The sequence below is a fragment of the Pipistrellus kuhlii genome, unplaced genomic scaffold (assembly GCF_014108245.1).
Source record: "Pipistrellus kuhlii isolate mPipKuh1 unplaced genomic scaffold, mPipKuh1.p scaffold_m20_p_11, whole genome shotgun sequence".
Taxonomy (NCBI): Eukaryota; Metazoa; Chordata; class Mammalia; order Chiroptera; family Vespertilionidae; genus Pipistrellus; species Pipistrellus kuhlii.
The window spans coordinates 44,641,499-44,662,119 of record NW_023425416.1 but is presented as its reverse complement, the minus strand read 5'-3'; the positions used below and the strand labels follow the sequence as shown (position 1 = coordinate 44,662,119).

The window sequence follows — 20,621 nt, the reverse complement described above, 5'->3', positions numbered from 1 at the left end:
GAGGCCAGGCCACCCCAGCAAATTTTAGGAGGCAGCAGGACCAAGGCTGGAGGGATGGTAGTGTGTGTCTGTGGGGGGGTGGGGGGGGTGGATTCTGGCTCTGTGAGGCCCAGGTCCCTTCAGGAGGTCAGGGGCAGTGGCAGGACTCTCTGTAATATCTCTGCTGTCCTCCCTCCCCCGCGGTGGGCTCCACGCCCGGCACAGCCCTCCCAGGAAGCCCTGATATTCATCGTGGGAGAGGCTGGTTTGCCCTGATGCCATCGCTCCCACATCCTGGGCTATCCTTTCTTTCCTTCCTGATTGGGCGGAGGGGAGGGGGGCCGGGGACATGACCCCCTTGGTCCCACTGACCTCTTCCCGCCCGGGTCCCCCGGGGCCCACCCACCCCTCGCCAGGCGGGTCCTGAGGGCGCTCGCCCGCTACTTTGTTCCTTCCTGGCTGATCTTCCCAGGCCCGGCCGCTGAGGTTAACCTTGGCAAAGCGGCAGTGCGGGTCGGCATGGGCCGGGCGGGCTCCCAGGCCATGCTCTCCAGGCCGGGCCCCGGCCCCAGGCCCCGGCCGGTCTGATCCCCAGGGTTCTCTGAAGCCGGGCAGGTGCACACCCTGCAGATCTGGACCCCTCGTGCAGCTTGCAGCGCGGACAGGATGTGGGGAGGGGAGGAGGACGCCTGACTCCGGTCCTCCATGCCGCGCCCCGGCCCCAAGCCCTTGAGGAGAGCAGCCTTGGGCCCGCGTGGGCCCCCCGCCGTGCCTGCGGGCTGCGGAGGGGCAGTGACAGGGGCACCGGGCTCTCACAGCCTGGAGAGCGGCTCCCAGAGGTTCGCTGTGGGGACCTCCAGGGCCCCAGGTGGAGCTGAGCCCATGGGGCCTCCACTCCGAGGGCGAGTCCTCGGTCCCGAGAACAGTGCTAGGTCCCCTGCAAGGAGAAGGCGCGGCTGCCCTGCGTGCCTGTGCCGGGGGCTGCGTGGCCCAGCTCAGCTGTGCACCCACCCCCTCCAGACACGGCTCCGGCAGGAGGGGCTCAGTCCCGCTCCTGGGGGCAGTGCGACCCGGTGCTCCAAGGTGAAGGGCAGGTGTCCACTCTGCTCCCCGCCTCAGAGGAAAGGCAGGGAGCTGCCAGTCAAGTGGGGCTCTTGTCAGGACGCTCCCTACCCCCACGTCTGCCCCGGGAAAGCTTCTTTGACCTACCTGGGTGTCCGCCTGGAACGGCTGGGGCTGTGTGTGTGTGTGTGTGTGTGTGTGGTAGTTTCCTTTTTCTCTGCCCAGACGGTTGGGGTTAAGTGATCAGGGTACTTGAGGGACCTGCAGTTTTGAGAGCCCTCAGGTGGTTCCAATGGGCAGCTAAGCGCCGAGAATTGCTGTCACGGAAGTTTGGGGTAGAAAACTCTGGAGCCCACAGCTTCCTCCAGAGGGTCCCCTGAGCTAGCCTCGGGGATTAGGCTTTCGGCCACGCTAGTTTGGTGGCTCCGAGCCCTGACTTGCCTGCTGACCCACGGGATGGCCTCCAGGCCACGCCCTCCAGGCCCAGCGCTCTCTGAAGTCCCCGCAGGTGCAGATCCTGCAGATCTGGACCCTCATGCAGCATGCAGGGCGGGCGGGGTAGGGGGCAGGGGACCCCTGACTCAATGCCTGTTAAAACGCCCTGGCCACAGCCTATTCCTTGGTCCTGCAACATACACCGGTGGTGAGTGCTCAGACAAAGAAACACACAAATCAGGAGGTGAAATCTCAGGATGCCCAAGTCCCAAGTAGCTTCACTGGCAGCCACGGTTGCCCACCATCTGTCTGTCTGCTTGCAAGGCAAAGGTGAGAAGCCGTTGGGGGTGCGGGCAATGCCAGAGAGGGAGGGGAGAGGCGGCGGAGAGGGCCAGGGACACAGCCAGAGCCCAGGACCAGGGGAGGAAACTGGGGTGATCTCTCTGGCAGGGCAGCGGTGGAGGGCGCCTTGGGGCACAGCACATGCTGGCTGTGGGGGGGGGGGTTGGCTTTGTCTCTGGGTGACTATTATGTTCCCTGTGCTGTTTGGGATGAGTCACTTGCCTGGCAGAACCCTGTATCCCTGTGACAGACAGAACCTGGGAATCCCAGCATCTCAGCCAGGGTGCCCCAGGGCTATGGGTTTAGGCACACAAGGTGCCTGTGGCTCTCATGGGGTGGGATGGGTTGGGGGCTGCATTTGGAAAAGGGCTGGCATCCTTGTGGGGGGATGCTGAGCCAGGCTGCTTCTGACAGCAGGGGGCCTACTCTCGGGCAGAACACGTTGCTCGCTCCCCTCGTGGTCCGGGGCTCCTATCCTCCAGGAGACCCAAGGCGCTGGCATAGGCTGGGCAGAGGGTAGAGAATCAAGAATGGAGTGACGACAGGCGCTACCTGTAGAGAAGCAGTCCATCCACAAGAGGGCGCGGTTTCACGTGTTTATTTTTGGCAGGCAGGCAGGAAATCATCGCAAACCTCTTGACTAACAAGGCTCACCCCTGACACGTGCACATTCCACATGTAGTATTCCCCGAGTAGCGCTGGATTGCTCCTCACATTCAAATGCCCGACAGAAACCCATGGCCACCCAGACACCAGCATCTCCACTACCTGGGCAGGGGCGGGGGGGAGGCAGGGTGCTGGTCTGGGAGACGCTCCCTGGAGAACGGAGCAGGAACAGACACCATCAAGTTGCAGTACCACAGGGACAGGGGCAGCCAGCGGGCCTCGCCCAGGCCACTAATGGCGAGCGCTTCGAGCTGTCCATGCCTCCCTGCGTGCCGCTGTCCGTCCCAGCACCGTGAGCAGCAGAGGCACAGACGTCACGAGTGTTTGACCACGGGGCTGTGTGGCTCTGGGTTTTATCAGAAAGCCATCCTTATCCTTACGAGGCAGGGTTGCTGTAACACGTTGCCAGGCTGTAGACTCACAGATTTCTTTTTCTTCTTTTTTTTTATGTACCCAAAGTTCCAATGCTGCCACCGTGACCCGTCAGTGTCACGAGGGCGTCGCCTGTCATCTCCCAAGTCGTCTCATCGAAATGGCACCGTCAAAAAGAGCTTCCTCACCACCGACTATCCGCCATGATGGGTGGTGTCCTTTCCCGGGATTCAAACGCACAGCTGACAAACAGCGGATGGGAAAAACCACGGACCAACACGCAGGACCGCAGAGCGATGGCAGACAGAGCGGCAACAGCCTCGGACGTGCCTGGGCACCTCCTCTCGAGGCCCCGGGCAGCGACAGGGCATCCGAGGGGCCACAGATCCCCACCTAAGGTACCCAGGCCCAGACCCTAGCGGAAAAACAATACTTGTCCACAAGTCTGTGTTTTGGCCTGGTACAGAGGAATCATGGGAACTCAGGAGGTCAGGTTCCTCTTGTGGCTAAAGAGTTAGGGATCTTTTGGTACCGTGGGAAGTATATGGCACGGAGAAATAGCGAATCGGTTTCAATTCAGTTCTTAAAGCCCACGATTGAATGAAAGGTAATCATCAAAAACAATACCCGTATTTACCTTAGAAAACATAGACCCCACACATTCATCTCATTTCTTGGCCTTACATTTAGAAATCTATTGCTTCATTTGCAGGTAGATGATTAAAAATATATATATATATAGATATATAGATACTTTATTTTGATTTTATGTACATAAAGCGGAATCAAGGATTCAAATAAAAAAAACGGGACTCTGGAGTGTGGTCCGATAAGGTGCACAGAACCCAGAACCCGCGGAGGGCGGACTGGGCCTCCCGAGCATTTCTGTGTCCGCGTGGCAGGAGCGGGCTCCACCCCCGGCCCCTCCGCCCTGGGCCAGAGCATGGCACGCTTGGTTCCAGGAACCACTGGGCCAAGTGTCTCCACTCCACCTGGCACTACTTCTAGGTTCTAATCCCCTGGAATATTCTAGAATTTGTCCTCCCTGTCTCCCCCCCCACCCCCCCGCAAACAAGAACCTTGTGATGCCCTACAACGGAGGGGCGCAGGGGAGGGTCTAAGGCTCTCCGCAGGACCGCGTTCTGTGTGGGTTCTGACACAGGGCAGACGCCGGACCGAAACATTCAAGAAGACATTTAAGGCAGCGGGTTCGTGTAACGGGAGTTTCCCCAGTCAAGGTGCCTGGCACGGGCAGCTCTGCCACGCCCCTGCCGCCGTCTGTGGCCACGCCCGGCGAGGGGGCGTTCCTGTGTGAGCTGGCATGTGGGCTCCTGGGTTCGGAATATTCAGGATGTGGGGGGGACCTGGTGACGCCTGAACACTTAACTTACGAAAGCCGGGCAGTCCACAGACCCAGGTGCTGTCGGGAGGACGCGATTGGCAGCTGGCTTCCCCATGTTGTGAATGGCAGCCAAAAAGAAATTAGACTCTGACACCCCATTTCCAGTCTTGTTGGAACTCCGGCGGAGGCCCCACCCACAGGGAGGAGGACTAAGGCAGCGGTGCTGGTGAGCGAGGGGGTTCTTCGGGAATGACCTGTCAGAGCCGGACGTGCTAGGCTCGCTGTCACACAAGGAACATGGCACCGCTTAAAGCGTCTCCCCGGGCGAGACGGCGGAGGGGGCCCCGGCCCCGGGAAGGGGCCCTCCTCTCCCGGACTCAGGACAATGAGCCCCACGTCTGTTCAGGCTTCCCCACCCCCCGGCTCAGAGACAGGCTGTGCTTCGGAAGAGAAGACCACGAGATGGCCTTGGGGCCACATCAGGTGGTGGATGGCTGAGGCCACGGGTTCTCCGGAGAGAGAACAGGCGGCCAATCACGGCATCGGGTGTTGAATGAGCACCGCCTTGGGTGGTGTGCTGGCCCTCTCTGCGCCCTTCTGAATACCCGTGGCCGTGGCCGTGGCCGGGGGCAGGGGGCCCAGCCCGCCACGGGGTGGGACACCGGCTCCTAACCCTGTGGAGTGCGCAGCGTAGCAGGGAGCGGGCTCTGAGCAGAGGCACAGTGGCAAAGAACAGTGGAACAGCCGCTGGTCAATTCCATTTGGTGGCAGCGCGGTAGCAGCAAAGAACATTCCCCATCAGCTCCGTGGGTATCCAGCTTTTGGGAAGGAAAGATTTAAAAACATCAATACACAGATTTCCTCTTCTTTCTTAGATGCAAGGGTCTGAGATTTCGGGGAACTGCTCTACCCCCAAACAACACACACACACACAGAACACAAAGCACATACGAGTATGGCAGTCGTGTGAAAGCAGGAGTGACACGATGCCCCCTTTTCAAGGGGAAAATGTGACCTCCCAAGACCCATCTGTCACCATCCGAAACCATCCTCACATAAAACCATCGGCTGCTCCCCCAAGTGTGGGGCCGCACGATGGCAGACCCGTCCCCCACGGGGTCAGCCACGCACAGAGACGCGCACGCGGTCACACAAGCTCCCACCAGGCGCCTGGTGCTGCCGCGTGCCACCTGCTGGGAGACAGCCTCCCGGACTCACTCTCAGACCCTGCCTCCTCCCCCCTCACCCCCCTAGTTTCTAGAAAATTGTCCTCTTTATCTTGATAGAGAATCTGAGATAATAAAAGACTAAAAGATGTCTGGAAATATGCTGTATAGAAAAATTAACTCTCGGCGTAAAATAACATCCGGAAAAGGCACTTCATCCCGGAGGAAGGAGATTCTGGTCAGCTGCTCCGAGCTGGGGTAGGAGGAGGCAGGCTGTCTGCAGGGGGGGGAAGGGAAGACAGTTGAAAGGAAGTCTGAGAGATATCAAGCCTTTTTTTTTCTTCTTTTTTTCTTCTTCTCCTCCTCCTTTTTTTTCTTCCCTTTTTGGTATGTTTTAAGAAAAGCAAATCCAGTAAAATGCACGTCCCTTTATGAAATTCGTTAAAAGAGTTTCGCTTGTAAAATAGTTTTGTCTTCTGTTTCTAAAAAATAAAGCAGGTAGGTCTGGCCACGTTCACCCCGTGGCCTGGAGCGCGGCGGGTCCTCACTTCGGCTCCTGGGGAGCGGAGTCCGGGCGGGTCCCCAGGGCCCGGGTCCGAGTGCAGCGGCAGGGGCGGCGGCCGGCGGCCGGGGCTACCTATTGCAGAGCCTGTGCAGCACGCTGTACACGTCGTCCTCCCGGCTCAGGCCCTCGAAGAACGGGATGAGGTCCAGCAGCTCCGTGTCCGTCATGTCATCGAACCAGGACTGCACCGGCACCTGGAAGACAGGACGCGGGAGGAGGGCAGCAGGCCTGCGGGAGGGCGGCGGCTCCCAGCCTGACCGGGGGCCTGCTTTCTTACGAACAGAACATTCTCTTCGGTAAGGAGGCCGGGCATCGAGCCATCACCACCACTGTCACCTTTTTTTCTTTTTAAACATATTTAATTAATTAATGAATTTATTTTTAAAATATACTTTTTTATTGATTTTTTACAGAGAGGAAGAGAGAGGGATAGAGAGTTAGAAACATCGATGAGAGAGAATCATCGACCAGCTGCCTCTTGCACACCTCTTACTGGGGATGTGCTTGCAACCAATGTACATGCCCTTGACCGGAATCGAACCTGGGACCTTTCAGTCCACAGGTCGATGCTCTATCCACTGAGCCAAACTGGTTTTGGCTAAACGTATTTTATTTTATTTTATTTTTTTACAGAGATAGAGAGTTAGATGAGAGAGAAACATCCATCAGTTGCTTCCTGCACACCTCCCACTGGGGATGTGCCCGCAACCAAAGTACATGCCCTTGACCGGAATCGAACCTGGGACCTTTCAGTCCGCAGGCCGACGCTCTATCCACTGAGCCAAACTAGTTAGGGCACTACCATCGCTTTGTCTGTTCCCCCGCCCAACCCAAAGCAACCTGGTAGGGGCAGTGGCTCAGGAAGGCGGGTCCTGGGGACCCAGCTTGCATGCCTTTGCCTGTTTTGTTTCCCTGCTGCAGAGGGGGTGGCCGGAGCGCAGGACACGTAAGAACTGGCCTTGCTACTTGCTGCTCTTTCCATCAAGCCAACGCCTTGCACCTCAGAGCTCAGTGTGGACAATGTTGGTGCCATGATCACACAGAATGATTTCCAGTAATTTCAAAACGAAGTGTTGTCTGCACATCTCTCCCCCAAACCCTAAAAGGTATCAAATTGTCTTACTTTTAGCAATGACATTAGTACTGCTCTTTTGAAATTATTAGGGATATACTAGAAAATAAATAAAATATTAATGATGTGGGTATCTTTACAGATCAAGAGTTTTAGCCTAAAACAGAGAAAAATACAGAAACCAAAGAAGGAAATGAAGTAAAAACACTGGGAAAAACCCAGGTGAATTTATGATTTAGTTTGCACTTCAAAAAATATGTGTATGTTAGCTCTGTCCAGTAGAAAGAACTAGAAGCAAAGGACATTCCAGTAACAATGAGAACTGCCCCCTTTGCACACCCCCTCCCCCCCAGTGTGGTCTCCAAATACCCTCTCCACTGACAGGAACCCGGCTCCAGAGAAAAATGGCTGATTTCAGGGCTGAAGGAAGAAATGGATAAGAGGATTCCGGAACATCCTGTTGTACCAGAGAGTAGGAAGCTATCGAAGACTAATTGCTACTTGAAGGGGTGTCTGCCAGCCAAAGCGGAATGCTTAAGCAAACAGAAGAATGATAAATGGATTAAACTGTAACAATAAAAAAGTCCACGAGTTCACGATGGCACCACCGCCAACAGAATGTCCTTGGCTGCCTTTGGAAGTTGCTAGAGCTCCACCTCATTGTTCTGAAATTGTAGACGTAAAGACAAAGAACCAAGATGTTAGCCTGCCTTCCCTAGTCAAACATTCAACCTGAACTTTAGGGTACGGAAGCCGTCAATAAGGGCAAGTGTAATAAAAATAAAAATAAAATTAGAATCCCAGCCAACGAATGCAGAAAGGATGATGAAGTGTTTTGCAATTCCTGATGAAGCAGTGGGTGTAGACCAGTGGTTAGCAAACTCATTAGTCAACAGAGCCAAATATCAACAGGACAACGATTGAAATGTCTTTGGAGAGCCACATTTTTTAAACTTAGATTTCTTCTAACGCCACTTCTTCAAAATAGACTCGCCCAGGCCGTGGTATTTTGTGGAAGAGCCACACTCAAGGGGCCAAAGAGCCGCATGTGGCTCGAGAGCCACAGTTTGAGGACCACGGGTGTAGGCCATGATCAATGGCTGCTTATATTTTTAGGACAAAAGATTGGGGGGGAGGAAAATTTTAAAATGGACGAATCTGGCAAACACCACCTGAATCCAAAGATCAATTTAAAATCTTTAAAAGTGGGACAACCTGAGATCCTGTCTCCTGAGGTGATACCCCAAAGGCACACAATACCGCCTATGACATATTCTTGGGGGGGAAAAGGAAAACCGAACCTGAGTTTAATTAAGAAGTAGTGATCTAACTTTGTGTTAAAGAAAATATACTGCCCGGCTGGCGTGGCTCAGTGGTTGAGCACTGACTTACGAACCAAGAGGCCACGGTTTGATTCCTGGTCAGCGTACATGCCTGGGTTGCTTGCAGCTCGATCCCCAGTGTGGGGTGTGCAGGAGGCAGCCGGTCAATGATTCTCTCTCATCATTGATGCTTCTCTCTCTCTCTCTCTCTCTCTCTCTCTCTCTCTCTCTCTCTCTCCCCATCTCCCTTCCTCTCTGAAATCATTAAAAATATATTAAGAAAGAAAAGATACTGGCTGCAAAAACATATCAACCCACCACCGTGAGGCTGCAATCAGACAAATCCAGAACGTAGGAAATTTCTACGAGACCAGTAGCCAAAATTTCCTCAACAAACAAAAGGCATGAAGACGGTGAGGGGGGAGGGGAAGACGTGTCGTTAAGGTTATGCAAGAAGTAAGAGACCTACTAAGCAAACGTCCCGTTTGGATTCTGAGTCAAACCAAACCTAAGAAAGCATTTCGAGGGAACTGGGAGTCCATGGATGCGGTCTGGACGCGAGGTGGGAGAAACTGTTCGTTGTGTCAGATGCGATCACGGAATCGTGATTATATTAAAAAGCCGCCCCTCTCTGTTAAGAGACCTAAAATGAATTATGTTGAATGTGACTGACTCATTACAATGAGCATGTTTAAATATAACGAGTTGATTAAAAGGATGATTACACCCTAACTGAATCTGGTCTGAACTCATTTTTACATGATCAGCGGAGCAGCAAAGTTCTGCTGAGCCTGAGAGGCCGGGCTGACCTCTCCTCTGTGGCCATGCGGGGCCTAGGAGGCATCTTGTTCTGAGTCGTGCTGCACCCAGGGGGTCTGCAGGGGAGCTGCCAGCTCCAGGGAGTTTTCGGTAGGACATGCTCCCATTGTACACGTGTCACACATCGCTGCGAGGCAGGAAAGCCTGGCAGCCTGGGGAGACCTTATGACGGTGTTTTATTCATTCCTGTTCAGGAACTACTTCTGCTGAAGATGTCACCAGGGCCTCCTGAGTCTACGGGGGCCCTAAGTCCTAGGCAGCAGCCAGCTCCAGGAGGTTCGTGACAGACAGGGCCATTCTGGGGAACTGTCCCAAAGATGCTAAGACGCAGGCCCACTGAGCACTGATGCACCGTCAGCACCGAGGGCAGTGCTCTGCATGTATTGCCACAATGACTCCTCCAATAATCCTATGAGGTCCGCATTCCTGCCGGAGGTTAAGTCACCGGGTCAATGTCAGGCAGTGGCTAAGTGGCAGCGTTGGGATTTCACCGCCGAAAAGGCCAAGAGACCTTGTATAGGTGCTGGACGGTACGGCCGGGCAAGCTGTGGTTGAGCATCGACCTCTGAACCAGGAGGTCACGGTTCGATTCCGGTCAGGGCAGATGGCCAGGTTGCGGGCTCGATCAATAAAAAAAATACATAAGAAAGAAAAAGAAGACAGAGCTCCGATGGAGCCACTTACTGCGTTCTCAGGGTGGAAGATGTACGAGGCCGGAGAATTGTCCACGATGATCACTTTGCTCAGCTCCCGTCCCAGGCGGCTCAGGTCCTTCACGTAGTTCCCTCGGTGGAAAACGCAGGATTCTCTGAAGAGCCGGGCCCGGAACACCCCCCAGCGGTCCAGCAGGTCGGCCACGGGGTCTGCGTACTGGAAGGCAGGCGTCGCAATGAAGGCTGGCGCCCGAGAGCCCAGGAACCCTGACCCACCGCAGCGAGACGCAGTCTGCTTTCCTCAAAAGGGAGGAACGCCAGCGGAAGTTTCAGGATTCTGGTTATATTTCCTCTGCACGTGTAAGACACCCTGGGTTCTTCCGCTTCCCTCACTTCCCTTACCCAACCCGTCCGGAGTTCTTGTCCATCTCCCTGCCCCTCTGCTACAGGGGCCCGGCAGAAAGTAACCGCGGCTGGCGGTGCTGGGAAGGCTGGCAGGGAAGGGCCGCAGCCCGAGGGCAGAGCAGCCGCCAGCAGGGCTGCAGGGCCACAGGCGGCAGCTTTGATGCCATGACCAGCCTCTCTTCAGGGACCTCGTGAGGGAGGCCGAGCCCAGGAGCAGCTGTACCTCCTGCTGACAGGGGGGTGAGCGCTTGGGGCACTGCAGCTTTCCACGTGGCAAAGATGATGACCGTCCTCACCATCGCTGACGCTGGTCATGGCATGCATCTTTCAACTGCGTGTCCAGGCCTAGGGCCTCAGGCCTTGGAGATGGGCTTGGGCAGTGGTCGGCAAACGCATTAGTCAACAGAGCCAAATACCAACAGGACAACGATTAAAATTTCTTTTGAGAGCCACATTTTGAACTTTTCCTAACGCTTCTTCTTCAAAATAGACTCGCCCAGGCCGTGGTATTTTGTGCAAGAGCCACACTCCAAAGGCCAAAGAGCCGCATGTGGCTTGCGGCGAGCCATAGTCTGCTGACCAGTAGGCCTGGGGAAGATAAGCTTTCTGAGGCCTGGGACAGCATCTCTAGCTCTCTGCTATCGCCCAGGGCCTACTACAGTGCTGGGCACACAGTAGGTACTACGTAAATACTTGCTGGGGGACTGGGTGAGTGGAGGAAACGAAGATGAGGATGCAGGCGCTGAAGGGCTCTGCCAGGCGGCTCAGGGTTCCTGTTGGCCCCGGGCGATGGGCCAGGAGGTCACGGCACCAATGGAGCTGGCTGGGAGCTGGGTCCAGAGCCAAGCACTGGGGAGCGCCCACCTGCCAGCACAGCTTGGGCTGGTATCAGGGAGGAAAGAGGCTGGAAGGCTGGGCCCGGCTGGAGCAGCAGCGGGAGGAGGTGGAGAGACAGATGGAGGGACAGGTGGGAGCCGTCCAGGAAAAAGAGACGGAACAAGGATGTGGATGTGGGTGCTGGGGGCAGTGCCAAGGAGGAGGAGCACTTTCAGTTTTGCCAAAGAAAAAGCAGCCCGCAGCCCACCGTCACCGGTCACCGGTGCAAGCTTCCTGTTGGTTGTTTCTCTGGTGTCACTTGGGGCCCCTCCGCACCCAGGGCCCTGGCAGGAGAGCCTGTACTACAGTCAGACTCGGTATCGTTCCTCGAAAAGGGTGCATGTGGGGGAAGATTACGTCTTCCCGAGACCGCATACTCGGTTTAGCCCACAAGAGTAAGGAGTGGGGCCTGCCTGTCTGGCCCACAAGCACAGGCACCTCAGCGCACCAGCTGATGGGTAGTCTAAACCATCTCAGGGTCCTGTGAACAGTGGGAGAGGGCAAAGAAAGCACTGTTCGCTCAGAGCCAATGTAGACGCTGAGTCAGAGGTTCACACCCAGCTACAGGGTCCAAACAGGTGGACTACTTTATCCTCATGACAAATACGGTAACAATGACGCCAGAGCACGTGCCCCCGGACAGCGCCCAGTGGAGCACACGGACACAGCAGGTACCCGTGAGTCCTTCAGGATATGAATCAAGCCCTTCACGTGCCTTCCTTTGATCCACCCCACGGGGCAGATTAAAATGATCCCGGACGAGTAGAAACAGAGGCGAGCGGCGAAGTAACTTGCCGGAGGTCACGGTCCTCATGAGCGCATTCAGAACGCTCCCTGGGCCCGGGTACGAGGGTCAGAGGCTGGCACCGACCTCTCCCCTAGACCCGTGCAACTCACCGGAGGGCACAGCGGCCTGAGCCCCTAGCAGGTGGTTGCCAGCCAACAGGTGAGATGCAGACACCCTTCCTGGCTACTTGGGACACATTTGTGACTTCCTGTTCTGTGGACCACCAGCTGCAGGCGGCTGCGCGCAGCAACTTCACGGAGCATTTGCTCTGAGTGCTCCCTGTCACCATGGAAACCCGGAAGCCTTTCAGGCTGGCACTGTGCCCAGAGCCTGCATCCATCCCATCTGGGGTGGGAATGTGTCACCATGGAAACAGCTTCCCCCACGCTGCCGCAGGGCTGTGTGGCAGACAGGGGTAGGGGCGGAGGGGCGGGGAGAGCGGGCTGGGGCCGGACGCACCTTGGCCAGGCTGGCAGTGAACAGCACGCACTCGAAGAGCTGGCCCATCCTCTGGAGGAACTCGTCCACGTGCGGCCGCTTCAGCACGTACACCTGCAACGGCAGGAAGCCGAGGGCGGCGTTAGAACGGGCACCGGGCATGGCCCGGGTCTGAGCGCCAGTGCAGGGAGGGCTCCTAGGGTGAAGGATGAGCAGGATGAAGACCCAGACCTTACCAGGGGCTGGTGCTCTGGGGCGGCACGTCACGCCAGACGCACGCGCAGACTGGCCTCCGGGTCTGAGTCTGGTGACAAAGTGTCCCCCTGCGCCCTCCACTCCCCCCCCCCCCCCCTAAGAGAGAAAGGAGGGCTGAGCAGGGACCTGAGGGCCTGGGATTTTCAGACCCAGGGGATGGGAGGGCCAGGCCCTGTTTGCGAGAAACGAGTCATTCGTGTCCCTGTGTTTCTGGGCACACGCTCGGGGTGAGGCGGCGTGTGGGCCCAGGCCACGGTGAGGGGCGCCTTTGGAGGTCCAGGCCTGGCCCGGCAGGGCCTCCGGGGGAACCCCTCCCTCGCTGGGAAGCCCCCGGAGGAGGTGCCTTCCTTGTGGGCGTGAGCCGGCACTGTGGACTCCACGAAGGCCCAGCGCCTGGGTGTGGAACAGAAATGAACGGTTCGGGGGACGTGAAACAGCCGAATCCCAGGCCCCACACACAGGCCATCAGGAGGGGCCGCCCAGCTGAGGGGCAAAGCGCTTGCTTTCTAGAGGGTCGGAGCCTTGTGCTCCGGACAGGGGAGCCCGAACAAATCTGGGGAAACGGGGAGATGGTCAGGAAGGCAACGCTGGTGAGCAGAGACAGAGGCGGAAGGAGGCGGGAAGAAGTCATTAAAACCTGAATAAATTCCATTCGAAATCAGCCACGTCCCTAAAATAAATCAGACGTGTTAAAATCCAGTTCGGCCTGTGTTCACGGAGCCTCGGCGCTGTGCTCTGCCCGAAGCCGTTCCAAAGAGGAGGGCCACCCAGGCCTGGCCCTTTGAGGGCTCACAGCCCAGAGCAGACCCGCACAAACATGTACCAACATACGCACGCGCAGCCGGAGGGACAGCACAGGCGTACATTGAGCACCATCGGTTGCCCTCTGAAGGGGAGGGAATCATAGACGGTAATGCGTGGCCTGGACCTTGACGGATGAAGAGGAGTTCGCCAGGCCAGCAAGGAGAAGCGAGCTCCCCAGCAGAGGAAACCGAGGTTAAGCATGAGACCTGGACCGGAAACACGTGGGGTGCCAGAGAACGGCAGGTGCGACCAGCCCTCCAGCGACAACCGTCGAAGACAGGAGATGGGGGCTAGGAGAAGTGGCCGAAGACGAAGTGTGAGAGCCAGGTGGGAGCGAGTATGCGGGCCCTGAATTCCGGCAGATGGACGGGGTTGGACATCCTACAGAGGAGGGACAGCAGGGAGACAGGGAGCTCTGCACCACACAGGAATTACTTAAAGCAACAACAACAACAACAACACATATTTTTATTGTTTTCAGAGAGGAAGAGAGGGGGAGATAGACACATCCACGATGAGAGGGAATCATTGATCATCTGCCTCCTGCACGCCCCCTACTGGGGATGGAGCTCACAGACCCGGGAATATCCCCCGACTGGGAATGGAACCATGACCCCCTGGTTCATAGGTTGATGCTCAACCACTGAGCCACCTTGGCTGGGGCACACAGACAATCTACAGAGCCAGGACTTGGTGGGAAGATTCGCGGCCGACCGAAAGAGGAAAGCGAGCATGGGTCTGTGGCCGAGGGTGCGCTGAGGGGCCTGCGGGGCTGGGAGGCCGGGTGGGGGCTGAGGGCGGGCCCAGCGGCTGCGGCAGCTCCAGGCGCGCTCTGCCCAGGAGCCTCTTGGTGCAGGGATGGCGTGGCCCGGGGTCCTCGGTGTCCCCGGGAAGGCTGCCTGGGAAGTAAGCTTCGACACCGGCCCAGGGCAGGAGGCTGCTCTGGGAACTCTGGTGTTGGCGCCTCCGGCAGAGAGGAGGGTCCGGGGCCCGGATGCCGGCGTCCAGGCCCGCGTCCCCGTGCAAGTAACCGAGAATAGGCCCATCGGGACCTGCACAGCCTATCCTGGATTACTTGAACGAGGCCACGGCCTCGCCAGGGCTCTGGTCCTCCTTTCGGCGCCTGTGGCTCCATTCCCTCAGGACGGAGTGTGTTTGAACCCCGCGCCGGCGCCCTGGGGGTCTCAGAACGGTCTGCAGGGGGGCTGGGGGAGCCGGGCTGGCTCCTTCTAGAAGGGTCTGGCCCTCGCAGACCAGGCCCCGAGGGTCACGCTCGCTCATAGTCACGAGGTATGGATGTCTCTCCTCATTCTTGCCGTGCCAGTGGGCAGCCTCGCCTCCGGCTCATTACTTTGTAACATGAGCCAAGATAGCAAGTGCAGCAGCCTTAACTGCCTCCCTCTCAGAGGCCAAGTTAATTCAGTGGATGCCGTGGCAAATGTTAAATGCCCCAGGGCCTGCCGTTTAGGCTCCTCGGATGGCTTTTAAAAGCACGGAGTGTGGAGATGCTAGGGACAACGCCGCCTTTTCCAGGCTTTTCCAGGGGCGGCTTCCTGGCAGGGCCCTCCTGGCAGGCAGGAGAGGGAATGAGGGTGAGGGGAAGAGTCCCATTTTCATTCTTTATGCTGCATGCCCTCGAGGCAACGCTTTCTCTGGCTGAGCCTCCGTGTCCCCATCTGGACATGAGCAGCGGCTGATTCCTAGGGCCTTGGCAGTTCCGACACCCTCCCCTCAAGGACCAGAGGCTACCGGCATTGCTAAGGAGACACATCCTGTTATGGGTCAAGGAGAGGGGGGGGGGGCGGGGAGAGAGAAGGGGGGGTAAGGAGGGAGAGATCGCTTCCTGGGATGTGAACTATCAGGCCAGAGACTCCCACTTTAGGACCGCGGGGTTGACAGGAAGACAGATGGTCAGATCCCCCCTGTGGGAACCCCCCCCCCCCCCCAGAGCCTCTGCAGCCTTCAAAGCTAACTTTTCCTACAATGTTTCCAAGATGTTCATAAATGAAGCTACTCCCGGTTCATGCAGATAAGGAGAGAAACAATCAGGACAAAGATGCAAGCCAATGGACTGGGCTCTGGATGCAACGCCTCCCGCGGATCCCAAGCTCACACCCTCCGCCCCCTCTCTCTGAGTCGGGTTTTGGCTGGAGATTCACCGGAGAACAAGGTCAGGCTGGAGCGGCCGGCATGGGGAACGGACGAATCCACCCTAAGTGGCCCCTGTGTGGCCTTGTCCTGCCGCCTGCTAGGGGAGTAGCCGAAAGCAATTACCCGGGGAAGTTAATTAGACCCTCAGGCGAGGCGAGCTCGGGGCACGGAAACTTCTAAATGTCTGCATCAAGTCAAAGAACGACTTGAACTTGCAGCCGCATCTAATATTTATAATCTCCCTTACACACTCAGGGTACGGCACCTTTACGAGAGAAAAGAAGAAGAGCAGGAAACCACTGTATCTACTTGACCAAGCTCGCTTCCTTCTGACTCGGTAATGAGATTATTCCTGAAACGGGAAGTTAGGAGAAGGTCCAGAGGAAATGTAATGACTCAAACACGCTCACTGAAACTCTGATTTTAAGCTGTGATTTCTTACCTGATGTATCGTCCCATCGATTTCCACCGGAACAATAAAGTCAGCGTTACTAATAGGCTAGAGAGAAAGGAGACCATCGTTAATACGCCTCAGAGGGGGACACGAAACGGGAAATTTTAGCGAGAAAAGCGCTTGCCTGGACCAATGTGTTTACTATTGGGAAAAACAGGTCAGGAGGATGTTGGAGCGTGCCGGGTTCCTTAAAGTAAGCACAAGCAGGGAAGCGTGTTATTATTATTATTATTATTATTATTTTTTCCAGAATATCGTTACCTTTTCAGCATCTCGGTCCAACTTCATCACCTGCCTTTGCCTCAACCACAAAGGGGTGTGGGGGGTTGGGGAGCAGCCTGGCTAGGGGATGGGGCTCTGGTCTAAAGTCCGGATAATAGGGAACCACGGTTGGCCACCAGGGGGCAACGATGAGAGCCCAATGGTCTCGAGGACAGGGCTACTTCGGGGGCAATAATGAATCCTGGGCCCACAAGTGCCAGCTGCCTAGTGACGGGCAGGAGATGCGCAGCCCATGTGCGCGAAGCAGGGCCACGGACGTGTGTGGGTGGAGTTCGAGGCCACGCAGCACGGCCTTGGGCAGGCTCTCTCTGGACCCCAGCTCCTCCTCTCCTCCACAGCTCCGGTGCCGAGTGCCCATGGCTGCATCCAGAGCACCGGGGACGGCAGGCCACCCTCACCTGCTCTGGTCTAAGTCCCACTCACAAACTGCGGCTATTTCAGGGAAGGCTGCCAACAGTAACGCCATTTAACATTCAACTGTGATTCTTCAGCAGCCACACTGTTCCTACCGAGGGACTCACAAAGAATCCTACATGGAAATCCACAAATCAGGTGGAAAACGACTCCCAGGAATAGGCCCAGGACAATTATCAGGGGGCAAAACTCTTGGGACCAGCAGGAGAGCCAGGGAGGGAGGGAAAGAGGGAGGGAGAAGGGGCGGGTGGTCCCTGGGCAGGGGTTTGGGTGCAGAATCTCTGGTCAGACTCTGACCTGGGGTCTGCCTGGACGCCCGTCGCTGTACACATTCTCCTTTGCTACGGAAACGGGAGAAATGTGGAGAACACAACCATTCCTAAGCACGCTGCAGACCACCTGAGGCGTGAGGTGACAGTTGACTCACTGCTACGGCTGGGAGGCCACGGACGCGGTCGCCACTGAAATCATTTCGCGCTGAAACTGGTTTGGCTCAGTGGTAGAGCGTTGGTCTGCGGACTGAAAGGTCCCGGGTTCGATTCCGGTCAAGGGCATGTACCTTGGTTGCGGGCACATCCCCGGTAGGGGGTGTGCAAGAGGCAGCTGGTCGATGTTTCTCTCTCATCGACGTTTCTAGCTCTCTATCTCTCTCCCTTTCTCTCTGTAAAATATCAATAAAATATATATTTAAAAAAAATCATTTTGCTACTAAAATACGGAATCATGCTAAAAAGCAAAACGGGGCCCAGGGGAGAAACTCTCACAAGGCATTCGATGGTGAAATCATATTCCACAGAGCGTACTGAGAGAGGAAAAAAATCCCCCAGCTCAGAGAAGGCACCCGCCCTTGACCCCAACACGTGATGGTGTGGAGGCGGCCATGGCTGCCAAGGTCGGGGCGCACAGGCTTATGTGTTCTACATGGTGAAGGCGAGAGGCTCACAGCTTGTCAGCTCTCAAAGGGCTCTGAAATGCCCAGAGTGTTAAAAAAAACCACCACACAGTAAAGACGATTCTGTTGCAAATGTAGGCAGGACAGGCCAGAAGGAATGATTAGATGCTGTCCACATTCAGCGGTCTAGGAAAGCCCTGTGAGCAGGCCCCGGAGACCCCAAGGGCTGTGAGGCCCCACCTGTGGAGCCAGGAGCCCTCAGCAAGCTGGGGGTTGGCGGTCTGGCCCGTGTTGCCTACATTCCCAGAGTTTTTTTGGGGTGGGAGGCAGCTGTCTATGCTGTGATGGCGACCGACCCCTACCCTAAAGGGCGTCCCTTTCTCCGGAGGGACCTGGAAAAAGTTCTGAGCGACTTGTTCGTGGGGGCGGGGACGAAGGCTGCCAGTGCCTTCCAGGGCTGAGCTGGGCCACAGGCCACGGCAGCCCTTGGTTCAATCCTGGGGGCCGGGGGGCCTCGAGGCTGTGGGTGGTACCACCTGGCCCAGTGGCCAGCCGGCCACATGTCAGTGCCAAAGGCGAGCGTGCCTCTCCTCTCCTCTCCCAAAGGACTCAAAAGGTGAGCACCTGGCCCTGACCTAAAGGAAGGCCTCTGTGTGTGTGTGTGTGTGTGTGTGTGTGTGTGTGTATGATTGATTTTTTTTTTACAGAGAGGAAGGGAGAGGGATAGAGTTAGAAACATTGATGAGAGAGAAACATCCATCAGCTGCCTCCTGCACACCCCCTACTGGGGATGTGCCCGCAACCAAGGTACATGCCCTTGACCGGAATAGAACCTGGGACCTTTCAGTCCGTAGCCCGACGCTCTATCCACTGAGCCAAACTGGTTAGGGCTGCAGACAGATTTGATGGCTCTTCCGCTTCCCACACACCATCAAGGAATGCCTGTTTCACGTGAGACACACACCCCATCATGGGTGGAGCCTTCATGTGAAGTGGGGGCGTCTTGGGATGCGCTCCATAGAGGACCGTGGTCTAACTGGCCAGCAATGACAGAAATACCCCAAGGCAAACAGGACCAGGACCCTAGCCACCGCTTCTCCCCCAGCACACCAATCCCCTATTGCCAAACCTTTTCATCATTGGCCTCTTTGAAATAATGTAGTCCTTAAAAAAGAAAAAAGAAAAAAAAAAGGAAAATGGTTAATTAGCTCAATAGTGTAATTACAGCTGCTCCCGGATGGAGTTCCTCTGGCAATTTTAAGTTTTGCTCTTACTCTGATGGGGACCTGGGGAGTGAGGGAGCTGATAAGATGTAGACTACCTGCCAGGCCGGTGTGGCTCAATGGTTGAGCATTGGCCTTTGAACCAGGATTCAATTTATATGCCTGGATTGCAGGCTCAATCCCCAATGTGGGGAGTGCAGGAGGCAGCCGATTAATGATTCTCTCTCATCATTGATGTTTCTATCTCTCTCTCCCTCTCCTTTCCTCTCTGAAATCAATAAAAAATATACATATATATTTAAAAATTATAGACTATTTGATGCTCACCCTGATACCACAGAAGCCTCGAGCCCATCCAGGGAAAAGTCATGCAGGTGAGGCTTCTCAAATCCCTAGCAACCTCTTGTGATGAAAATGGCCAAGCTACTGATAAATGTAGCTGCACTCTGGAAGTCATCTCAGTGCTGGACATCTTTCAAACATGGGTCTGGGAAAACTTCCAGGAGAGCAGGTTGCCCGGACCGTGCCCCCACCCTTGCCCCCGCCCCTCCTGGTAACACATATGGCCCTCTTGTTACCCTGACAAACACTCAGCAGTGTCCTGGGCATCGGTGCACCACCTGCCTTGTGCCTCCCAAGAAGCACTTCTGAGGGTTAAAGTGCTGAAAGTCCAATCTCACACATAGGAATGGGCCTCAGGGATCCTGGCAGCCCAGCATCCTCTGCCTCCTCCCCCCCCCCCCACGCCAACCCAATGATGTTTTTATTTATTTATTTTATTGATTATGGTATCACATAATTGTCCTCATCCCCCCATTTCCATCCCAAACCCCTCCCCACGTATGCCCCTCCCCCTGTTGTCCGTGACCACTGGTTAGGCTTATATGCATGCACACAAATCCTTTGGCTGATCTCTCCCCCTTCCCCCCACTGTCCCCTACCTTCCCTCTGAGGTCTGACAGTCTGATTGATGCTTCCCTGTCTCCAGGTCTGTTTTTGTTCATCGGTTTATGTTGTTCACTATTTCCCTTAGATGCGTGAGATCATGTGATACAAGCAATACACTAGTAAGAACCGAAACTGAGACAAGCCATAATGGTTATGCTGAGAGGCAAAGGAATCAGTCTGTAGTGAGTTTCATTCTGGGCCAACAGTTCTTTTCCAATGATGTTAATATTCAACACCCCCAGTTACTGTTCCCCTGAGTTAATAAGCAACTGTTCTTGGGATTTCTTTGTGAACATGACATCACACACTGACCACCATACGTGTGGTCTTTATGGTGACTCACCTTGAACGAGCTGTGCACCAACGTTTCATCTAAGTCAATGACCACACATTTCTTCCCGTAGTCAAGCACCGTCACCTCGGGGAGGAGGTATTTAGCTGGTGGCTAAAGAAAAAAAAATATATATTATTACCCTGATATAAAAGACACACCCATGCTCTTATTACTGTATTGTACTATGTTAATGAGGTTAAAAAGGAAACCAAACATTTATTTTAAATTCTTTATTGTTTAAAGTATGACAACAGTCTCCTTTTCCCTCCATGGACCTCTCCCTGGCTGCCTCCAGCCCCCAGCACATGCCCTCACACTCCCCGCCCCCCCACTGTCTGTGTCCATTGGTTATGCTCCTATGTATGCCTAGAGGTCCTTTGGTTGATCTCTTATCCCCTCACCATCTGCCTTCCCTCATAGGTTGGACGGTCTGTTTGATGCATCTATGACTCTGGTTCTATCTATTTTTGTTCATTAAATTCCACAAATGAGTGAGATCATGTGGTATTTATCTTTCTCTGACTGGCTCATTTCACTCAGCATAATGCTCTCCAGTCCCTTTT

General features: G+C 55.6%; 1 protein-coding gene across 6 annotated transcripts in view; it reads right to left on the bottom strand.

Annotated features, from left to right (window-relative positions):
- Positions 1-2,400: 2,400 nt before the first annotated feature.
- Positions 2,401-20,621, bottom strand: part of CTDSPL (CTD small phosphatase like) — a 100,862-nt gene continuing 82,641 nt past the window's right edge. For 2 of the 6 annotated variants that reach the window (XM_045579414.1, XM_036431862.2), the window contains 6 exons: positions 20,068-20,169; positions 16,090-16,152; positions 15,954-16,010; positions 12,323-12,415; positions 9,827-10,012; positions 2,401-6,123 (listed from right to left, as the gene is read on the bottom strand). In XM_045579414.1, the coding sequence (XP_045435370.1) occupies positions 5,998-6,123; positions 9,827-10,012; positions 12,323-12,415; positions 15,954-16,010; positions 16,090-16,152; positions 20,068-20,169 (627 nt within the window). In that variant the 3' untranslated portion in view covers positions 2,401-5,997. Of the gene's footprint in view, positions 6,124-9,826; positions 10,013-12,322; positions 12,423-15,953; positions 16,011-16,089; positions 16,153-20,067; positions 20,170-20,621 lie in introns of all 6 variants that reach the window. The other 4 variants (XM_036431867.2, XM_036431865.2, XM_036431869.2 and 1 more) reach the window with 3 other exon arrangements.